Source organism: Podarcis muralis, chromosome 8, assembly GCF_964188315.1.
Source record: "Podarcis muralis chromosome 8, rPodMur119.hap1.1, whole genome shotgun sequence".
Classification (NCBI taxonomy): Eukaryota; Metazoa; Chordata; class Lepidosauria; order Squamata; family Lacertidae; genus Podarcis; species Podarcis muralis.
In genome coordinates this window covers 39,607,049-39,628,227 of record NC_135662.1, presented here as the reverse complement: position 1 = coordinate 39,628,227, position 21,179 = coordinate 39,607,049, and the positions used below count along the sequence as shown (strand labels likewise).

The 21,179-nt window shown below is 43.5% G+C and overlaps 1 protein-coding gene and 1 long non-coding RNA gene across 13 annotated transcripts in view; one reads left to right on the top strand and one right to left on the bottom strand.

Annotated features, from left to right (window-relative positions):
• Nucleotides 1–21,062, top strand: part of LOC114600624 (uncharacterized) — a 37,442-nt gene extending 16,380 nt beyond the window's left edge. For 2 of the 4 annotated variants that reach the window (XR_003707598.2, XR_013393933.1), the window contains exons 4-6: nucleotides 8,534–8,864; nucleotides 15,077–15,227; nucleotides 16,852–21,062. This is a non-coding gene — a long non-coding RNA (uncharacterized LOC114600624). Of the gene's footprint in view, nucleotides 1–8,533; nucleotides 8,865–10,261; nucleotides 10,458–15,076; nucleotides 15,228–16,851 lie in introns of those variants that run through there. The other 2 variants (XR_013393931.1, XR_013393932.1) reach the window with 2 other exon arrangements.
• Nucleotides 12,274–21,179, bottom strand: part of ST18 (ST18 C2H2C-type zinc finger transcription factor) — a 183,126-nt gene continuing 174,220 nt past the window's right edge. For 7 of the 9 annotated variants that reach the window (XM_028736980.2, XM_028736977.2, XM_028736981.2 and 4 more), the window contains 3 exons: nucleotides 20,132–20,235; nucleotides 16,729–16,872; nucleotides 12,274–15,274 (listed from right to left, as the gene is read on the bottom strand). In XM_028736980.2, the coding sequence (XP_028592813.2) occupies nucleotides 15,134–15,274; nucleotides 16,729–16,872; nucleotides 20,132–20,235 (389 nt within the window). In that variant the 3' untranslated portion in view covers nucleotides 12,274–15,133. Of the gene's footprint in view, nucleotides 15,275–16,728; nucleotides 16,873–19,363; nucleotides 19,469–20,131; nucleotides 20,236–21,179 lie in introns of those variants that run through there. The other 2 variants (XM_028736983.2, XR_003707595.2) reach the window with 2 other exon arrangements.

Below are 21,179 nucleotides of genomic sequence, written 5' to 3'. Positions count from 1 at the left end.
GCAGCAGTACTTCCAACCAGTGGCTGGAAACCACAGGAGGGGAGAGTGCCCTTGTGCTTGAATCCTGTTTGCTGGTTTCCCATAGGTATCTGGTTGGCCCCTGAGAGAACAGGATGCTGGACCAGGTGGCCTACTGGGCTGACCCCGCAAGCTCTTCTTATATTCTTACATTCTTAAGCCCTGCTTGTGGTTAGTGATGTGAGGTGAGAATATTCTCGAGAGTATTCTCTGCTAGAAAATTATCCAGAGAATATTCTCCGCAAACTGTAAATTCTAATGTAAGAACCAGTTTTACAATCCAAATTTAAAAAATCTAGTAAATAATAAGTCAAGCTGTGATATTGCCAGTGTAAGTAATGAATAATGATTTTTTCGATCCAGTTACATTGCTGGGCACTGTGTCATTCACCATTGGCAGTTCTGAAATGTGAGCTACAGAAAACTTTTTCTTTTTTTTTAGTTTTAAAAATGCTATTCATTTAATTTGATGAACATTTGAATTCGTATGTATTTCAACTATATGTAATAGCATTTTTTCTATTTTGGTGTGACCTTATTCTTAGCAATTCTATACCCTTGACCATACAGTGTGATTTTTTAAATTTTTTTATAGAAAGTAGTTTTAATGCTTTATACACTTAAAGTACCTAGGCCTATACAATTATGTGTAATGGCATGTGAGGTGGCCTTGATTTAAACAGTTGAAGTTTCTATATTTTTATTTAGTGCCATTAACTGGTTTTTGCTGTGCCATTCAATGGTACAAAGTGCCATTAACCAGAGATTGACATACAGTGGTACCTCGGGTTAAGTACTTACCGTATTTTTCGCACGATTGGACGCACCGGACCATAGGACGCACCTAGTTTTTTGGGGGGGAAATAAAGGAAAAAATTTTCCCCTTTATTTCCCCCCCAAAAGCAGGTCAGGGAAACCGAACCAGGTCGAGGAACAGCGGGATAGTGGCGCTGCGCCTCCCTACTGTCCCCCGAGCTTGTGGGGCTGGCTGATGTCTGCCTGGCGCGCGGGGCGCTCTGCTTCAGGGCGCCCCACCCGCCAGGCAGCAGGCTTATCCGCAGCGTGGGGAGCCCTGTGGGGAACTGCTGCAGGGCTCCCCACGCTGCGGATGTCTGCCTGGCGCGAGGGGCGCTCTGCTTCAGGGCGCCCCACCCGCCATGCAGCAGGCTGCTATCCACAGCGTGGGGAGCCCTGTGGGGAATTCCTTCAAGGCTCCCCACACTGCGGATGTGTTCCCGAAGCGCCTGGAGCTCTGCTTTCAGGGCGCCCGACGCTCCGGGAAGCAGGCTGCTATCCGCAGCCTAGACACGGCTAGCGGAGCGCTAATCCCGAAGCTTGGGGCGTGCGGAGCTCAGCGCGCCCCAAGCTTCTGGGCGCCGGCAAGGTCTCCGCTAGCCCTTGCTGGCGCCCAGAAGCTTGGGGCGCGCTGAGCTCCGCACGCCCCAAGCTTCGGGATTAGCGCGGCGCTTCGCTAGCCCTGGGAGAGCCCCGCGACGTCGCGGGGCTCTCCCAGGGCTAGCAAGACCTTGCCGGCACCCAGAAGCTTGGGGCGCGCTGAGCTCCGCACGCCCCAAGCTTCGGGATTAGCGCGGCGCTTCGCTAGCCCTGGGAGAGCCCCGCAACGTCGCGGGGCTCTCCCAGGGCTAGCGAGACCTTGCCGGCACCCAAAAGCTTGGGGCGCGCTGAGCTCCGCACGCCCCAAGCTTCTGGATTAGCACAGCGGTCCGCTAGCCGTGGGAGAGCCGCGCGACGTCGCGGGGCTCTCCCACGGCTAGCGGAGACCTTTCCGGCACCTAGAAGCTTGGGGCGCGCTGAGCTCCGCACGCCCCAAGCTTCGGGATTAGCGCGGCGCTTCGCTAGCCCTGGGAGAGCCCCGCAACGTCGCGGGGCTCTCCCAGGGCTAGCGAGACCTTGCCGGCACCCAGAAGCTTGGGGCGCGCTGTGCTCCAAGCTTCTGGATTAGCGCAGCGGTCCGCTAGCCGTGGGAGAGCCGCGCGACGTCGCGGGGCTCTCCCACGGCTAGCGGAGACCTTGCCGGCACCCAGAAGCTTGGGGCGCGCTGAGCTCCGCACGCCCCAAGCTTCGGGATTAGCGCGGCGCTTCGCTAGCCCTGGGAGAGCCCCGCAACGTCGCGGGGCTCTCCCAGGGCTAGCGAGACCTTGCCGGCACCCAAAAGCTTGGGGCGCGCTGAGCTCCGCACGCCCCAAGCTTCTGGATTAGCACAGCGGTCCGCTAGCCGTGGGAGAGCCGCGCGACGTCGCGGGGCTCTCCCACGGCTAGCGGAGACCTTGCCGGCACCCAGAAGCTTGGGGCGCGCTGAGCTCCGCACGCCCCAAGCTTCGGGATTAGCGCGGCGCTTCGCTAGCCCTGGGAGAGCCCCGCAACGTCGCGGGGCTCTCCCAGGGCTAGCGAGACCTTGCCGGCACCCAGAAGCTTGGGGCGCGCTGTGCTCCAAGCTTCTGGATTAGCGCAGCGGTCCGCTAGCCGTGGGAGAGCCGCGCGACGTCGCGGGGCTCTCCCACGGCTAGCGGAGACCTTTCCGGCACCCAGAAGCTTGGGGCGCGCTGAGCTCCGCACGCCCCAAGCTTCGGGATTAATGCAGCGCTCCGCTAGCCGTGGGAGAGCTGGGTCTCCCACGGCTAGCGGATAGCTTCCTGAAGCCTGGAGAGCGAGAGGGGTCGGTGCGCACCGACCCCTCTCACTCTCCAGGCTTCAGCAAAAGCCTGCATTCGCTCCATAGGACGCACACACATTTCCCCTTGCTTTTTAGGAGGGAAAAAGTGCGTCCTATGGTGCAAAAAATACGGTAATTCGTTCTGGAGCTCCGTTCTTAACCTGAAACTGTTCTTAACCTGAAGCAGCACTTTAGCTAATGAGGCCTCCTGCTGCTGCCACGCCGCCGCTGCACAATTTCTGTTCTCATCCTGAAGCAAAGTTCTTAACCCGAGGTACTATTTCTGGGTTAGCAGTGTCTGTAACCTGAAGCGTATGTAACCTGAAGTGTATGTAACCCAAGGTACCACTGTACTGGTAAAATACTGACATACTGAAATATATTCCAATGTAATTTATATCAGTATATTCCAATGTAAATTATATCATTTTCAATGCATTAAAATGAATATTCTCCTGTTTGAAATGAAAATTCTCTAATATCATTAATTGAGAGAATATTCTCCAAAAGATTCTTCTCGAGAATTTAACATCACTACTTGTGGTTATTGCAAGAGGTATACTGGTGCTTTTCTGTCACTTCATTAATTGCATTTATATGCTTCCTTTCTTTCAAGGCAGTTTGCAATTTAAAATATTAATTTAATATCTGACAATCTTGAACAGCAATTTTCTTTGAAATGACAGTGTGGCTGCCTTAAGAGCTCTGCTGTACAAGATGGGTCTTTGGTCTGATCCAGCATTCTGTTCCTTGCTGTAGCCTGTAAAGTTCCTTTACCAGTGGCGTCGCAATGGGCGGTGCACCCCGGGTTTCATGTCTGCTGCCGCAGCCGCATATAGAGGATCCTCCGCGGCTGCAGCCGCGAGCAGAGGATCCCGGCACTGTCTGTACGGCACTGGAGTGGCGGTGCCAGCAATCCACTATATACAGCACATGTGCAGCATCGCTACGTACGGTGCATGCGTTGTATGTAGCGACGATGCACATGTGCCCTACATAGCGACGCCCACCCCGGGTGTCATGATGCCTGTCTTCGCCCCTGTCCTTTACATCCTACTTAGGGCTGCTGGAGAAATTAGATTTGGTTCACATTAAAGGGCGAATCTCCCCAATTCATACTTTGCAAAATGATGTGCAAACAGAGGTGTAGCCATCGTTTAAAATTCACACTTCTTCTGTTTTTGCAGTGTGGTTCTCCAGCCAAGTAATGTGTATAATAATGTAACTTCTAAGTGACCATTGCTGCAACTTGTAGTAGTGAGTTTCATAGGCATATGCATTGTGTGAAGAAATATATCCTTTTGCGTGTTTTGAACCTCTCGTTATTTAGCAGCATTGGGTGCCTGCTGAGTTCCAGTGTTTTTTTTAAAAAAAATGTTTTGTTTGTTTTTTAAACATTGAATGTTATCCATGTAACCCAAAAAACAAAAAAAGAATTAAAAAGACAAACAAATACAAACTATAACAAACAAAACCAAGGTTGGCATAGGATGTTACATTTGCAAGAAGAAATAAAAACACAAAATTCATAACATTGTTTCTTACATTGTAAACTACCCTGTAATCTTTGAATGGTGGCATATAAATTTAATTAAAAATAAAATAATAAAAAAATCTGGCTGGCTACTATGGAAAACAGAATGCTGGTCTAGACTGGCCTTTGGTCCAATCCAGTTGGGTTCACCGTATGTTGTTATGCTAAATTTCATTCTGTTTAATTTTACCTTTTGTCTTTTGGTATCTGCTCTTAGCTGGAAGGCAAGGAATGGCTATCAATTGAAATCAATCAATAAGCCAACTAAAGCAGTCTCAGAAGGAGTAATAGCCAGTTTTTGTTTTTGTTTTTTTAAAAAGCTCCATAGATCTGGATATGAGTCCTCATAAATATCCTTCATTAAACAGCTGCATTGTGTCAGCATCCAAAAACACAAAAGGAAGGCAGCTTTAATTCATATCCTATCCTGCTTTAAAGGGAAACATGGAGAAACCAAGGGAATGAAAGCACCAATAACAGGGGAGAAATGTGCATGAGAGAGAAAGACAGGTGTAAATGAAATCTCAAGCATGTACCTAAATTAAAATTGCATTGGCCCAACTATTTCAAGACATACTTCTTCATGAGCACTTAAAACACCCAGCATACTCTAGTGTGCTCTTTAACCAAATGAATAAAACGGACAGCAAAAAACTCAGACCATTTAGTTTAAAGGGATGCAAAACAAACTGTCTCATATTGACATACGACCAGCTTTGGCTGCAGTCAATAAGTGTATGCTATGTCAGGAACGATGTATTAACTGCACAGACTTTCTTGTAAGCAAGAGCCACAGCCATAACTGGCTGTAGAAGGTCATCTCTTTTACCACTCACACCTTGGATTGAATCCTACAACGCTTCAATGGAAGTGAGCCTCATTGAGTTTAGTGAGGACTTGCTTCTGAGTATGCACACATAAGATTTCACTGTAAAAATATCACAGTCACATTAAGCTGTTGTTATGCAGTGCATTATTGGGACTGTTGTCAAGGATTGTCAAAGCCCTGCTCATCCAAAGGCTTTCTGACTGGTTTTAGGCAAGTTACCTATTATTCACTCACTGAATCACTTCTTCATCTGTAAAACTAGAATAATAATGGCCGTGTGTGTGTGTGTGTGTGTGTGTGTATTACAGTTCTCACGCTGTCCTGAAATGTCAGTATGAGGTAAACATTTGACACCTGATGTGTTGTATGTCTATATCTATATCTATATCTATCTATTTATAGCCATTTCTGTCTATCTTGACATTGATAACTACTTGGGGTGTGCACTGACTCTGTGTGTGGGCCGAATAATGAGGCAAAGTGATGTGAGGCTCTCTCCCCACAGCCCGAATTGAAACATGATGCCAATAAAACTCCCAAGTTCGAGCAGGACCCCCATAAAGCTGTATGTTGCCCTATTATTTCTCTATTCTTCTGAACCATATCCATATCCTCCACCATTCTCCAGTGAAAATAGGGATATCCTATATTTTCTTATATCTCTGTTTCTTTAGCTCCATGAGCATTGCAAGAAGTGAATGGCTGTACAGAATGTTGCCTGTGGAGTACTGAAGAGCCCTGGGTTGTTTCATGTTAAAACACACCAGCAGTTGGTTTGTTTTTTAACTTAAAAGCTTCATTTAAGGGTGTTTTTTTAAGGAACTCTGCAGGCACCATTATGGAGACAGTGTAACATTGTAAAGTCTATTGGCGGGCACAAGCAAAAAGACCAGGCCAGTGTGACCCTTTACTGCTTTATAAAATATCAATTAACAACAATAAAAATTATTAAAGATTTTATTTGTTTACAAAAGCATGTTCTTTATGTTCTTTAAAGTAGTTTATGTAAACATGTTAATCTTGTGATTTGTCCCCATTAGTTTGGTTTAAAGAAATAACCAATTTTAAGGTTTCCCTGTTAGAATTTGGTAAAGCACATCTACACATTAATTGCTATTGGATTAGAAAATTACGCAAACCTAAAATACAGCATTATTTTTTTTTTAAAGGCAGCAGGCTCTGAATCCTAACTTAGCTTTTTCAATACAATACTGTGCATAACTGTGATGAGAACTTCCACAGCTGTCTAGCTACATAGTTCCCCTTACAAGACTGAACAGAATTTCTTGAGCAGGAGAATGGGTATTATTAATTCAGTATGTATCTGTGATATAGATGTGCCCTCTGTCAAACAGTTTTAATTTTTTTGTAGAATAATTATTCTGCTTAAATTCCAGTAGAGGGCAGTGGTACATAGGGATACATAATAGGCTCTCCTTTTAACCATATTTTCCTATGGACCTTTAAGGTTTTGGGCAGCCGGTGTGTGTGTGTGTGTGTGTGTAGTTTGGTAAAGAAGTAGTTCCCAACTCAGCAGGTGAAATTCCCAGTTTGCCATGTTAACAGAAGAATTCTATCCTGACAGTCTTCTGGCAGAAAGTCACATGGCTAAGAAAGGTGGAACGGGCAGCCGTAGCATTTGCAAAATCCCACATCCAAAAGCTGTCTCCTCTTACAGCGCAATTCTATTCATGTTTGTTCAGAAGCAAGTCCACCTGAATCTAAGAGGTGATGGCAGGCTGATGTCAGTGGGGCAGTGCCCCATCAACCTTATAGACCAGCCTCTGTGAAACAAACATAAAACGGAATGTGAACCAGGTGTATCACTTATCCTGACTAGAATGTTCATTCCTACTGCAAATATAGCGCTCTCCCATGTTTAGTTCCTCATTCTCAATCACCATTTCATTCCGATAAACGGTGCACAAGAGAGACTCTAAAGTGATTTAAATCCCAAGCAAGTGATTTGACTGCAAAGAAGACAAAAATTATTCCATTTTTTTTTTTTATCTTTCCCTCCCACCTTTTGAAAGATGATCTGTCCCAGTGAGGCAAATGTGCAGCTCCAGCTCTTGGCTTTGGCTTCGCAGCCCTGGGAAAAATGTAGGCTGCATCCAGCTGCAGGCACATTTCCTCAGAGTTATGGGAACTCCACCACAAGCCCCACTTCTAGCTCATCCCTATTATAGCCAAGTCACCTGGCTGCCACAAAACTTCCTAAAAAGGTAACTTAGGGGTCTGCTATGAAAAAGGACTCCCTCTGACCCACTATAGTTCGAGTGCTGCATTTCCTCTAGTTGCATCCGGGAGTATGGTTAATGGTAAAGGAAGCATTTTCCTAATGTTGGCTTTGCGTATACTATGAGAAGTTGTCATCATTAACCCAACCCTTATTTCCAGAGTGATATGGAGGGTAAAGTTTGTTATTGAAGCTGAATGGGAAAATCCAAAGAAAATCACCAACATTTCATTTCTGTGAAATGAAAGGCCATAGCTCAGTCAGTGGTAGAGCAACCTCTTTGCATGTCAAAGGGGCCCTAGACATCTCTTTGTTGTCCTGGGAAGGTCCCCTCTGAAATCCTGGAGAACTGTTTCCATTAAGTGTACTAGATGGACCAATGGCTGATTTGGCATAAGACAGGTTCCTATGTTCATGGATACACCTGTAAGGCAGAGTTTCCCTTCAAACTGCTTAATTTTCTTCTACCAAAACACCTTCTTAAACAGACTTGGTGTTGATGAACCTGGAGAATTTCTTCTTCATTTTTACACACACAAGGTAAATTGTTTTGCCTTGCTCAGACGTGATTGAAAATGCCATGCTATTTTGTCAAGAACCCCATTTGATGCATAACTGTTCTGGCACTGATAGAGGAGAAAACATATGCTGTTTGCATGCCTCTATGGTTCTGCCTGCTCTGTAACACACACTGTGATTATCATTATGAAGACTTTTTTTTTGCCTGTTCTCATCGACACACAGCTGGTTGTGGGTGAAATGGAAACTGTGATGGGAATGCTCTGATGTTGCTCTCCTTAACTACACCTGCACGACACAGCCAGTTATATGTCACTACCTTTCAGATATCTGCTTCACTTCTACCTTGCTTCATCCTGAATCAGCAAGGGCAAATTTGCATGAAGAAATTGGCATTATGTTCATGGATAGCTCTTTTGGGTGCAGTCCTGGATGTACAAATGAACCTGAGGGAGATGCTTCAAATCTTACCCCTTTGTTCCGTAAATGGGAAGGGGTCTAGCTCAGTGCTGGAGCATCTGCTCTGTGTGTAGAAGATCCCAAGTTCCATCTCCAACATCTCCTAGCAGGGTTGGAAGAGACTTCTGCCTGAAAACCTGGTGAGCTACTGTCAGTCAGCATAGACAATACTGAGCTAGATGGACCACTGGTGTGGATCAGTAGAAGGCAATTTCCTCTTTTCCTATCTTGGTCTGATGACTTGTTTTTGTCATGGTCCAGGAGGTAGCTTCACCTGAAGAAGAGCAGCCTGAAGTGAGAGACAGTGGAGTAACTCCAACAGCAGCTGATCAGCCTTCAAGGACTCAGAGAAGGCACTGATGAGAACCAGCTGGCTTCAGCCTTCTTAAGCAGAGCTTCCAGCAGCAGTCAGATGATGGTAACAAGGCTTGTAATTCCTAGCCTGACCTTGCTGCTTTCTGCTCATCTTGATTCTTGATTCCGGACCCCAAGATCATCAGATTCCCTGAACCCTGGACTGTCTGACCACATGGATTGCTGTTCACCTGACTCTAGGACTTGACCTACCTTTGGATGCTGACTTTGCTTCCAGGTAAGTACACATCAGAGATTCTTCTAGTTGGCTGGCCTCTCACTCGACATGGTCACTCAACAACAAGACTACTACAGTTTTGAGGGGTTAGAATTTATTTAAGTACCAAGTTGCTCTCATTACCAAACAAGAGATCAGCACTGTGAGAGGCCTGGTCTATAATATGTCAAGGGTGATATGGTTGCTGCTTCCCTGTACCTGGCTCCCACATGTTCTCTGGTTAACATTTGGAAGAAGGAAGATTGTGAGACAGCAGATCACATTGGAAATATTGTCAGTTTTACAGGCCTTCCAGAAAGGCAAAGCACCCAGAAATGTAAGGTTTGCTGTGGTTATGGAGAGGCTTCAGAAAGTGCACTGAACATCTTTGAAAACCCAGTTTGTCATATTGTGTAATATTTGACATGAAAGATCAAGATGAAAATTTCAAAGCAATATCTTAAAGAGACTAAATTCATCCATCTTCTTGTTGTTACTTCAACCTATTCCAGGTATGTTGAGACAGGTGGAATTAGAATAGGCTTGTGTTACATGGCATAATAATATTTTTTTATGGCTTTCCCTGCAAGCGTCTCTGCTGAGTTTGAGGGATGCCTCTTTCAGCAGCAGCCTGTCATGCCACAACCCTGTGATTCTTGCATTGCAAGGGGTTGGACTAGAGAACTTTTGGATCCCTTCCAGAGGGATTCTATGAGTCCGTAGCCCAGGCAGAGCAGAAGAGTCCATTGACCCTTCAGAAAGGCATTTAGGGTGGTGGTGGTGGCGGCTGGACACAGTTCCTACAGTGTATTGAGAGTAATATCATGTAGGGGTGCTCTGAAAACATTCCAGGAAGTAGTCAACGAGAAGTTGTGAAGTTGTGGAGAAAGCCTTGTCCCATTCAGACTGGTGTAGGCTTCTGAACAAACAAAAGTTTAATGCATAGAGGGAAACCCTTGGCTACCTTGTAAGCCTGTGTTAGGTAGGTGGCAACCTTCTCCTGACAATTCCAGAGGAATTTCTTCCCTTCCATGATTTTTCACAGGGTTTTTTCCCCCACTCCCACCCACCCAGCCAGCCAATGGATGAAAAATACGAACTTTCAACATAGCTATAGTTCAACTCATTCTATAGCTGCACATTTGCAACTGAACTCTCTTTTTAAAATGGAGTCTCTCTATACCAGGAGCAGCCAAGCTGAAATTGACAGATTTTCCCATCCCTAGCTACAAGACAAATCATGCTCAATGGAATTATTGAAAGAGTTACCCAATGAAACTGGCAGACTAACCACAGCAAACTGGCAGACCAGCAACAACACTTAGCCATCCTTCACCCTAAGGTCCTAGGGCAAGTTACAATCATGTAAAAATACAATATTAAAACTGATATTGACACAATCTTTTGACACTCCAAAGGTAGGAAGATGATAGCAGTTCTACTGATAGGACAGAGTTTTCTTCATACTTCTCAACAAGCAAGCAAATGCCACATTTTCCATGCTATATTAATCTGGTTTGTTTTAGACCTTTGTTTTATATTGTTGAATTTTCCAATAACTTTCAAAATATTGGGTATATTTTTAAACAAATAAAACTGAATCCTACTTGAAAACACTTTTAAGTCCTCTTTCGTGAAATGCCAAAAAAGAAGAGAAATGAGGAAAGGAAAATGGTCCCAACAGTTAACTTGTGTCTCAGTGATACATGTGCTCATCTCCCCCTGACTTTCAAACATGCTTTCCATACCACCATTTGCATGCAAAGCTATTTCTCAGGAAATGTGTTCTTGGTCTTTACTAAGAGCAAGATGAACAGGTGGGTAACATTAGTAGAGAGGCCAAAGCCCCTGCATGTGGTAGTACAGCACCTCTAGGAAAGAGAATTTTGGATAAATGGACAAAAAGTGGGTCCATACAACATTTAATGGTTCAGTCCTTTGGTTCCTGAGTGTGTCCTGGAGGTCATAGGATTTTGCAGCTCTTCCTCTTTGTAGACACAAAGGGAGGTCCATCCTGGCAGTGTGGAAAGGACCATTCCCAATGTTCTTTCACCATTGGTGAGAAGGGGAGGTTCCCAAGGGCGTGTCAGGGCAGATTGGGGAGGTTTTGACTCTTCCAGATCTAAAACTGTTCCATTCTCTTAATGCACACCCAAAATTGTGCCTCTGTGTTTGTGCAGGAATACACCAGATATGCTGGATAGGCATTGAAACATTTTGTTGCAGATATATTTTCACTCTGCTACCCTTCTTCCTTCCTGAGGCGTGATACCTTTCCATGTCTCAGAACGCCACTGGAGCCAACTCCAGGCGGCCATGGGTGCTTCAGCACCCACAATAATATATTTGTGGGGCTGGGCCCCCACAAATTCAATGGGCAACGTTGAAGCCCTTCATTGTGGGCACCCACAATCTTCGGTGTGAGATGGTACATATGCAAAGTGCCATTAATACTGGCTGGCAGGGGCTCTGAACAGTTTCTGTGAGGGGTTTGGGGGGATATGCAGCAACATTTTGTTGCCAGACTCCTTTTCTGGCACCAAAGTTTCCTGCAGTTAAGAACCACCTGATGTTTCAGAGAAGTTGAGATCCAGCACACTAAACACTAGATCTCAGAGAACGTCTGAAAGAGGTGGATCTTAACTGCAAAAAACCTTCATGCCAGCTTTTGTGTTTAAATGTATCAGATGCTAAAAGCAGTACAGTCATACCTCAGGATAAATACGCTTCAGGTTGAGCAATTTCGGGTTGCGCTCCGCAGCCCCCCCGGCAGTAACGGATCGCGTTACTTTCAGGTTTCGCCACATGCGCAGACGGTCAAAATGACGTCACACGCATGCACGGAAGTAGCAAAATGCCACGCGCAGATGCGCTGTGCCATCTTACGTGCTGCTCGGAATGTGAACGGGGCTCCGGAACGGAGCCCGTTCGCATCCCGAGGTACCACTGTACAAATTTATTCTATTCTTTCTTTTTTCTTTCTCTTTTTTCTTGTTCTGGAGGCAATTGAACTTTGCCCATGAGTGATAGTACAATGCTTAAAAAGTGGTAGCTATGGCTTCCTTGGTTGTATTCTCAGTGGATTCTGAAATATTTTCACCCCCTATGTACACACATCTTGTTACAAATTCACACACTAATAATTTCGTTCCAGGGTGTTCCATTAAGATGTTAAAGGTAAAGTTTAGAGGTGTCTGTAGGTCACCGTGTTGGCTTGTGGCTTTTATCACCCCTCGCCTTTGGCCATGCTAGCTGGTGCTGATGGGAATTGTAGTCAAACAACTTATAGTTGATACTATGTTGGCTACTCCTGGTTTAGAGGAACCCCACGTTTTGTTTTGCCTTGGAAACAACTGGCTGAGTGTTTGTAAGTGTAGTTAGATGTGTACCATACACCCCCATCTATTGAAGACATCAAAGAACTTGTGGAACCTGTTTCAGTATCAATTTTATTTCCTACCATACACCAAATGTACAGCACAGAACACAGTTTTGTTGCTTTTGATGTAAGAAATATTAATTGTATGAAGAAACAGTATACAAACTACTCCAAATTAAAAAAAAATGCATACATCATTGCTCTTTACAAAAGGTCTAATTTACAGGATAACTCGTCAATGCAAATTAATCCAACAAAGAAAAGGAAAAGGAAAGGAAGAAGGGAAGGAGGAATCACAGTGCACATTACAAAACATCAAGTACCAAGAAGGCAAATAAATACAAAGTTACATCCTGAGCAAACAATCCAAACACAGATAAATTAACCTGAAGCCATAGGAAATCATAGTAATAAATAGATAAGTCAGTAGGAGATTGTTTAAATTAAATTAAATATATAACAAATTTCTTAAAATATTTAGTAAATTAACTTTTAGTCTCTGTCATGAGTGAACTTGGTTTCTTTCCCCCTGTAATGCATTGAACAGGTATAGCAACCGTCTTTTTTAAAAAAAACAAACAAGTACAATAACTTAATAGCAATTTGGTGTTCTATTTTATATTAGCACATACTGTGATAGCTTCTGTCAAATTGTTTTCTTTAAAAAATAAACACAGCTTCTAAGGACATTCTTTTCTAAACTAAGGTCCGAGGGCCATATCACCCCCGCCCCCCAAAACATTAACAGCAAGCTCCACCTATTGCAGAACAGCAACCACAGCATGACAGCTGAATGATTTGGGAGAAGCACTCTTGGATAGGAACCCTATAATATAAATGTACGAGTGAAGACTGTGAATGCTGTCATATTCAGTCAAAATATAAAGTAGGCAAATAAAAATAAACACTTTCATCGTAGCACAGGAAAATTAAATCACACGCTAGATTCATGTATACATTTTACATTGAGGCACATATGCACATGAGACGTGTGTGCATACCAAAAAAGGCAGTTCAGCTGGTTGTATATATACCTTCTTCTGAAAACATTAGAATTCTGGAAAAAAATGCATTATTACTTCTAATCCCTGAAACAGACACTGGACCCCTGTTTATAGCTGCTTACTAATCTGAGAATGGATACGGGTGATCAAGAGGTCTACCTGGGATGTGTACGTATTTCTGAGTGGTTGCCTAAGGACTGTAGCACTTGGAGACATACCCTTATTATGGGATGGTAATCAACTGCAACTAAGGCTTTCTTTAAACCTCGGCTCCAAACACATGCAACAACCTGATCCAAAGGAACATGGGATTCTGATACGTATGCAGGTCTCTTCTGCAAGCAGAGGCTTCCCCCATTCACTTCTATGCACGAGGCAGCAGCAGAGTTGCACATTTAGGGGGAATGAGCCATTGCACAGTGGTCAAGCGTTTGCATACAAAAGGTCCCAGGCTCATTTCCCAGCATTTCCAGGTAGTCCAGGGAAGTAGCCTGTCTGAAATACTGCCAGCCTGTGTAGAAAATACTGAACTAGATGGACCAGAAGTTTGACCTGGCAGGTAGACAGCAGCTTCATATGTTCAAATGGAGCTGCTGGAGTAGGGGTTTTTTTCTGAGATGTTACGCCTTAGCAGTCTTAATGGAACCTGCAGTAAATCTGCTTGGAATCACAGCATTCATGTACAATTGGAGGTAAACCCAATCAGTGCATTGCTACAGTTCATAGATCCAGTCACCAAACACCATTGCTGTGCAAGCCCCTTTCAGAGCAGTGGGGCTTAGTCCCCTTTGCAACTGCAGCCTTCTCAGTTCCTTCCACTCAACCTAGTACAATAACTGACATCTCAGGGAAGATTTGCTCGGCTTAATTGTATGTACAAAATCATCAGCTTGGGATGCATTTTTCCAATATGAAATTATATTGATATTGATCTACTGACCAATGTTTTTACAAGGCTCTGTACAAAAAGGAGAAAAAAGCTACAGGTCATTTCAAAGCCTATCACATTAAAAGGGATAAAATTTATATATATATTTTCCCATTGAATGACCATGAAATAGGGGAAAACATATCTTAAATCACTCCAACCTTCCCTCTCGAATGGTTTCCAAGGATTATTTGTGGCAGGCTAAGACACACAGCCAAGTCCAAAGGTTTGCTGATTGCTATATTTCATTATTGCTAAAAAAAAAATCATGAACTCTTACAACATGCTGCACTTGAAGAGCTTATGTTCTTCCAGCAGAGGGCACCATTCACCTTTGCATCCTTGGTTCATCATATCTCATGCTATTGAAAACCCTTTTGAATTTTTTTTTTTGTTAAAATAAAGCTGTTATAAAAAAGCAGGATGTGGTGAAAATAAAACTAGAATCACAGTTCTGTTATTTTTGTTTCTTTCATAGATTTCCCCCTTCTTCCTGTACAAACCCAGCAAAATGTTAAATTTACACTATAACTTTCAATCTATTTTAAAACCCCATTGGAAAATAAATTAACAAACACATTTGTAAAAATATGGCAGGCTGCAGAAATGCTGTTAAAAGATTAAAAAAACACGCACGCTCACAACTCCTTGATTGAAAATAAATTAAAAAAGTAAAAAAATAGTTACACACACTTTTTACATTCACTTTACAAAATGAAAAGAGTGCAAACCATGATGACAACAAAAAGGATTTGTACAGAAATAAATATATTCTATGATCTGAGTCATTGCTGTTAATACAATAGTCTGTTATGTTCTCTGTCCTTTTTATGTCAGCTGGAAAAAAAATAGTGCAATGTTGTAAATTGTAAATGCAGCACAGAAACCAATACTTCTAAAGCAGTCCAGGCGCTCTTTGCAGATCCATCTGGAGTTTGCTGCTGCTAAGTCACTCCTGTTGCCCAGCAGCTTCCTCATCCTACACGTGGATACCCTTCACTGCCTGTTTGATACTTTCCAGCAGAGCCTTGCAGTCCGGGGAATACTCCCGTTCCAGATTGCTGTACATATCTGTGAGTGTATTTACATATGCTTCAAAATTCTGCTCACTGATTGGGCCCTGGAATGAAGATGAAAACACATCACACCTAAACATGGGAGTCAAATATTAGAGAAGGTGTCCACTATGTGACAACTGGAAAGAGGGGGGGGGGGTGAGCAGCTGGACATGGAAGGACTGTCTACAGGAAAACAAATATTGTTGGACTCCAACTCTCATCAGCCCCAACGACGACGGGCAGAGATGTTTGGAGTTGTGTCCAACCACATTTAGAGAGCCATAGGTGATTCCTGTATCACAGGGAGTTGGACTAGATGATCCTTGGAGTCTCTTCCAAACCTATATGGCTCTAGGTAACCCATTCCTAGTTTAAGCTATTGCCTGACTATGGCCTGTTGCTAGCATCACCACCTGACCAGAGAAAAATGACCTGGCCATTTTGAATTCACTTCTTTTCAGAAGTAGTCAAGTCTTTGACAACAGCTCTTTGGATCCCAGCCAGCCAATGGGATGGAGAACTGGGATGCTGTGGCCCTCTATCTGGCACTTGGGTTTCTAGCCACACCATACCCCCTCCCTAGACTACACCTCTCACTGCCCCTCCTTTGCAACCACCTTGAGTGTTTTTGTCTGGCTGGAAATGTGTTCTTGAGCTCTGATCATGCTTTTTTGCTTGCTTGGATAGAGAGGTGTTTGTGTAGAAAGCAGCCTGTTGTAGAAACAACATTTACATTTCTTCCTCGGCTCACTGGTATGTGGCCCTTGGAAGATTGCCCAGAAAGGAATGTGACCCAAGTCCTCTCCACTTCCAAAACATTTCTCTTCTGTGCTTAAAGGTATGGTCATGGTCTTCTCCAGCAGTAGAGGGGCATTACTCACCTGGTTTCCCAATGCCACATGTCCCTGCCAGTTACCAGGAGGGAGAGTGGGAGGGGCAAATTAATGGGAAGTTCAGCATGGTGCATGCACAGCAACACAGCCAATCCCACCAGCACTGGACAGGCAGTGTGGTGTAATGGTTAGAGAGTTGGACTTGGACCTGGGAGGCCAGGATTTGATTCCCCACAGTCATGAAACTCACTAGGTGATCTTCAGATGGGCCAGTCACCATCTCTCAGCTTAACCTACCCCACAGGATTGGTGTGATATTATTGAAATTTAGATCCTACTTTTTTCCTTGAAGGGGAAAAGCTTATAGATAAAATGGGGAAGAGGAGAACCATTTACACCACATTGAGCTCCTTGGGGGGACAGAATTAGGAATGTTGGACTGGCCATGTTGCTGTACCTGCTCTGTACCAAGCTGCCTGCTGCCTTACCACCGTTGGTAATTGGAAAGCCAGGTGAGTCCCCACCACTCCTCTGGCTGCTACTACTATCCATAATTTTTGGCACATCCCAGAGATTGAGAATGTTGTACAGTTTGAGATTCATCTCTGACAGCCCTGCAACATGCCGTTGACTAACTTCCCTGGGCTCCCAAGAAACTGCCACATTCCCAGCCACAGACATACCATTTGTGGAAGCTGAATGTCGGCCAGACTGGAGATGAGGGCTTGACTGAGGCCAGCCAACTCCTTCAAGAGGCTCTCGTTGTTCTGCTCGATAAGTTTGTTCTCCTCTTCTATCGTTTTCAGATTGCTCTCCATAGATGTTATCTGAAACCATGAAGCAAAGCAATGTATGGTAGTGTGAACAGCAGAAGTAAACCAACGGCTGAAGAGTTCTCAAAATGCTCCCAAAAATGGTTAGTGTGCCTGATAAAGCCTGACACATTTTAGCGGGAAAGTATGCTTTCGAAAAATCCTTTCACTTTTTGCTTTATGAGAAAGTATATTTGTAGTTCCTGATGGAAGTGGGTTCTTCTTTTTATTTTTTATTTTTATTAGTATTATTTTTCAGAATCATCATATACAATCTAGAAACAAAGATAACCCATACCCAACAGAACCAACCAAAAGTCCCTGGCGACCACCGAAAATACATTATGAAAACTTGTGTTCCTGTATGCATACCCCAACTTACAACATCTGTAAAACATTTTCATATAGATGGGTTCTTTTAAATGTACAATTATGTGTTTTTGTGTGTGGTTGATATTGTCCCTGAAGAAGGAAAATTCCCTGCTCCCGCAAAATGCATTGGGCCAATGCACATAATTTATTTTTCCAGGGGATCAGGCTCTTTGCAAAGTTTTCTGTCTTTTGTATTCCTGCATTCAGTTCTGGTTACTGCGAACAGTGGGGTTTTTGGCCTAAAATGCAGCTATCAGAAGTGATAGCCCAAGGCAGTGGAAGTTGCCTATGCAGAAGCGAAGCTCAAGTCCTTTCTGTTCCATGCACATCAATGTCAAAAGGCGCTCCTAATTGGGGCGAGCCATTTTATTTCTAAGTCAGTGGATTCTGCTGTTCTTTCAGAAGAGGAATATGTTTAAATGATGCTCTAGACAGTGACCCTGCTGGATGAAAAGAGCATTGTTTGTGGGAAGCGTGTTCAGAAATGGACGAAAGACTGCAGGCCTCGAGCTGACAACTCAGGAGGAGTGTCTGATTTAAAATGAAGAGTTTTGCCCTGAGGGACTGGGGTAGGTAGGGAGCAAGCAAGCTGCTATTTACATTGCTGCCTTTTTCTCACAGCATCGCTGCTGACTCACTACAATAGCAGCAACCCTGGTTTTGGCTTTTGAGCTACTTTCCAGGGCAAGGTTATGCTGTAGAGTGACTGAGTTTGAAGACAGGACAGAGTATAAAAGCTAAAAATAAAAAAGTAGAATAGGAAACGAAGGAGCTCACTTTGCAACAATTCATTGTAACATAGGCCAGGCATTATATATATTATTTTGAGAGAAGCTGAGTGAAAAATTGAGCTTGGGGCCGAGACCATACATTTTAAAATCTATAATACCACTTTAAACAGTCATGCCTCTCCCCCCAAAAAAGTCTGGCAACTGTAGTTTCTTCAGGGTGCTGCAAATTGTTAGGAGACTTCTATCCCCTCAGAAAGCTGTAATTCCCAGTTCCTTGGGAAGAGGGATTGGTTGTTAAACCACTGGAAATTTTAGCTCTGTGAGGGGAATAGGGGTCTCCTAACAAGTCTTAACACCTTAACAAACTACAATCCCCAGGATTATGGAGGGAGGGTGACTATTGGATGTGACAGCTCTCATAACATACACTTCAGTATACTATTTATATTTCAAGGAGGAAAAATGAATGCACTGAAAACAGTTAACATACCCAGCTCAGCCCAACTCAGAGTAGACTAATTGAAAAAAATGGACATAGCTAAGTTAGGTCCATTCATTTCAATGGATCTAATCTGAGTAAGACTTAGTTGAATACCATCTCTGATTTTTAGCATGCCTGAGGAGCTGTGTACATACACACAAACACATATCCTTGGAAAAGGTTAATTACAATTTGAATTTAAGATTTAGCTGGTATTTTTTTCCATTCCAGTTGCCCAATTTTACTTACATTGTGCTCATTCATTAGACTAATTTGATGAAACAATGCATTTTTAAAAGTGGAAAATTTGCCATAATATATATATTTGTGGAAATTTAATTGAGCAAATCATTAGCTTTCCATAATAGCATGATTCTTTTTTTCAAAAATGGGCTGCAGATTCAGTTAAACAACTGCATAAGCAACAACAAATTTGGCTTTCAGTCGGAACATAAAAAAGCCTGCTTGGTCAGGCCAATGGCAAAGCTAGTCTAATATCCTCTTCTCCCAGTGGCTAACCAGGTGCCTGGGGAAAACCCACAAGCAGGTTTCAAGCACAAGAGCTCTGTCCCCAACTGTGGTTTCCAGCAACTGGTATTCAGAAGCATTGCTGCCTCCAACTGTCAAATCCTCTTTTAAAACCATCCAAGTTGGTAGCCATCACTGATTCCTGTGGGAGCGAGTTCCATTGTTTGATTATGTGCTATATGAAGAAATATTTCCTTTTGTCTATCCTAGAACTTCCAAAATTCAGCTTCATTGGAGGTCTGAATTCTAGTGTTATAAGAGAGGGGAGGAACCCCCTTTTCTCTTGCCACTTTCTCCATGCCATGCATAATTTTACAAACTTCTACAGGTCGCCTCTTACTCGCCTTTTCTCTAAACTAAAATGTCCCAACTCTGCAACCTTGCTTCATAGGGGAGTGGCTCCAGGCCCTTGATCATTTTGGTTGCCCCTTTCTGAACCTTTCCAAGCTCAACAAAATCCTTTTTGAGCTGAGGCTGTATGGCAGTAAACTAGAATGATCTGAAAAAATTAAAAGCAAAGGTTTGAACCCAGGCATTCTATGAGACCATGACTTTAAACCAGTGGGTGGAAGGCAGGGAGACCAACAGTAGGTGAAGCTAGACAGATGAAGCAACAACTCCTTTAAAGCTCCAATGAAACCCTTGCTGAACCAGAGAAATAGACCATATATGGGTCAAGGTAGAAGAAGGCAAAGCCTCCAAAAGGAAAATTGGGCCATGTTGCTTAGGTTTCACGGGCCACAATAATGAGCTGGAAAGTTGCTGTGATTTCCATGCAACTCTGCCCAGTTTGCATGCTGCTACAATGCTGAATCCATGGGTGCAGCTATGGGAAACATAGTATATGTTAACAACAGCTTGCAAACAAAATTCTCAATGGTCAACATACAGTAGCAGTGGCATAGCATAGGGGAGCACAGGGGTAGCTGCCCCAGGTATAAGATTGTTAGCGGGTGCACATTTTCAACACCCGGTGCTGTCTCAATACAGCCATGTGCTTCTGTTACTGGGCTCTGTTGAAAACAGCTTCTTCATGTGAACCAGGCTAGCAACCCACTCTACGCTACTGTGCAGTAGAGTTCACCATCATTGCAATGCCAGAGATTAGTAGGAGCTTTTGATGTTTGTTTTTAAGGGCTCAATCAGAGATTTTCTTCCTTACCTGTGTCTGAAGTTTCATCATGTCAGCTTCAATTTTAAGGTTGGATTCATTCAGTTCTTTTATTTCTTCATCCAAATGTCTGATTTCCTCCTCATTCTCTAAACCTGCACAAGAATGAGCCAAGTCAAGTGTAAAATCACACCTGACTGAAGAGATGGGCAAATGCTAACCCCTGTGTAATGGTATGTTATAGAACAAGCCTCTTCAGTTAACCTGGTCTCTGGAATCAAAATTGCACATTTGCAATTTAATTCTACACTTAACGGGGTCAGTGTCAAAGCTTCCATTATGGCATGTCAGGGGCAGAGAAGCAGCCATGAAATTTTCCCTTTGCACTGATGGAGCTCAATAGGCCTTCAAGTGGCTGAAAGTGGCCCGCCTGGATTGAAAGGCTCAATCCAGTACTGATATTTGTTGAAGGGCAACCCTGGGAACAGAGCGCAGGTCGCCATAGCTCAGGATGAGGGAGAAATTTGGATTACATCTCAATGCAGATCCTTTTATTTTGCAGTTTCTGAACCAATGAGCACACAGAAAAGCAGCGATCCCTCCAAATTTGCACTTTCCCAAATTTTGTTGTGCAGCTCCCCAACCACAGCATGTGCATAAAAATGCGTTTTTATCCCGAAATACGTTATGGGAAATTGCTTGAAAAATGTGCATATTGGGAGAAGCACATTTCAAAGTGCTGATGAATTTTGGTGAGGCCTATTGTTATTATTAAAATTGTTGTTGGTTTTTATTATGATTGCAAATTTGATGTGGAAATCTGGTGGACTGGAAAGATGAGACACGGATATAGGCAAATTTGTCCATCTCTACCTGTGTCCTGTTCATTGTGAGGCAGTACAAAGTACTTTTAATTAAAATGTTCAAATGAAAGGCACAATGTAATTACATATATTTTTAAGTAAACCAAACATTAAATTAATTAATCCAATTATGTGTCTTCATGAGGCAGGCAGCAGAGGGGCTGTAGCTCTGTGTTTGCAGAAGGTCCTGCTTTCAGTATACAGCATCTTCTGTGAAAGAATATCTGGTAGCTGGA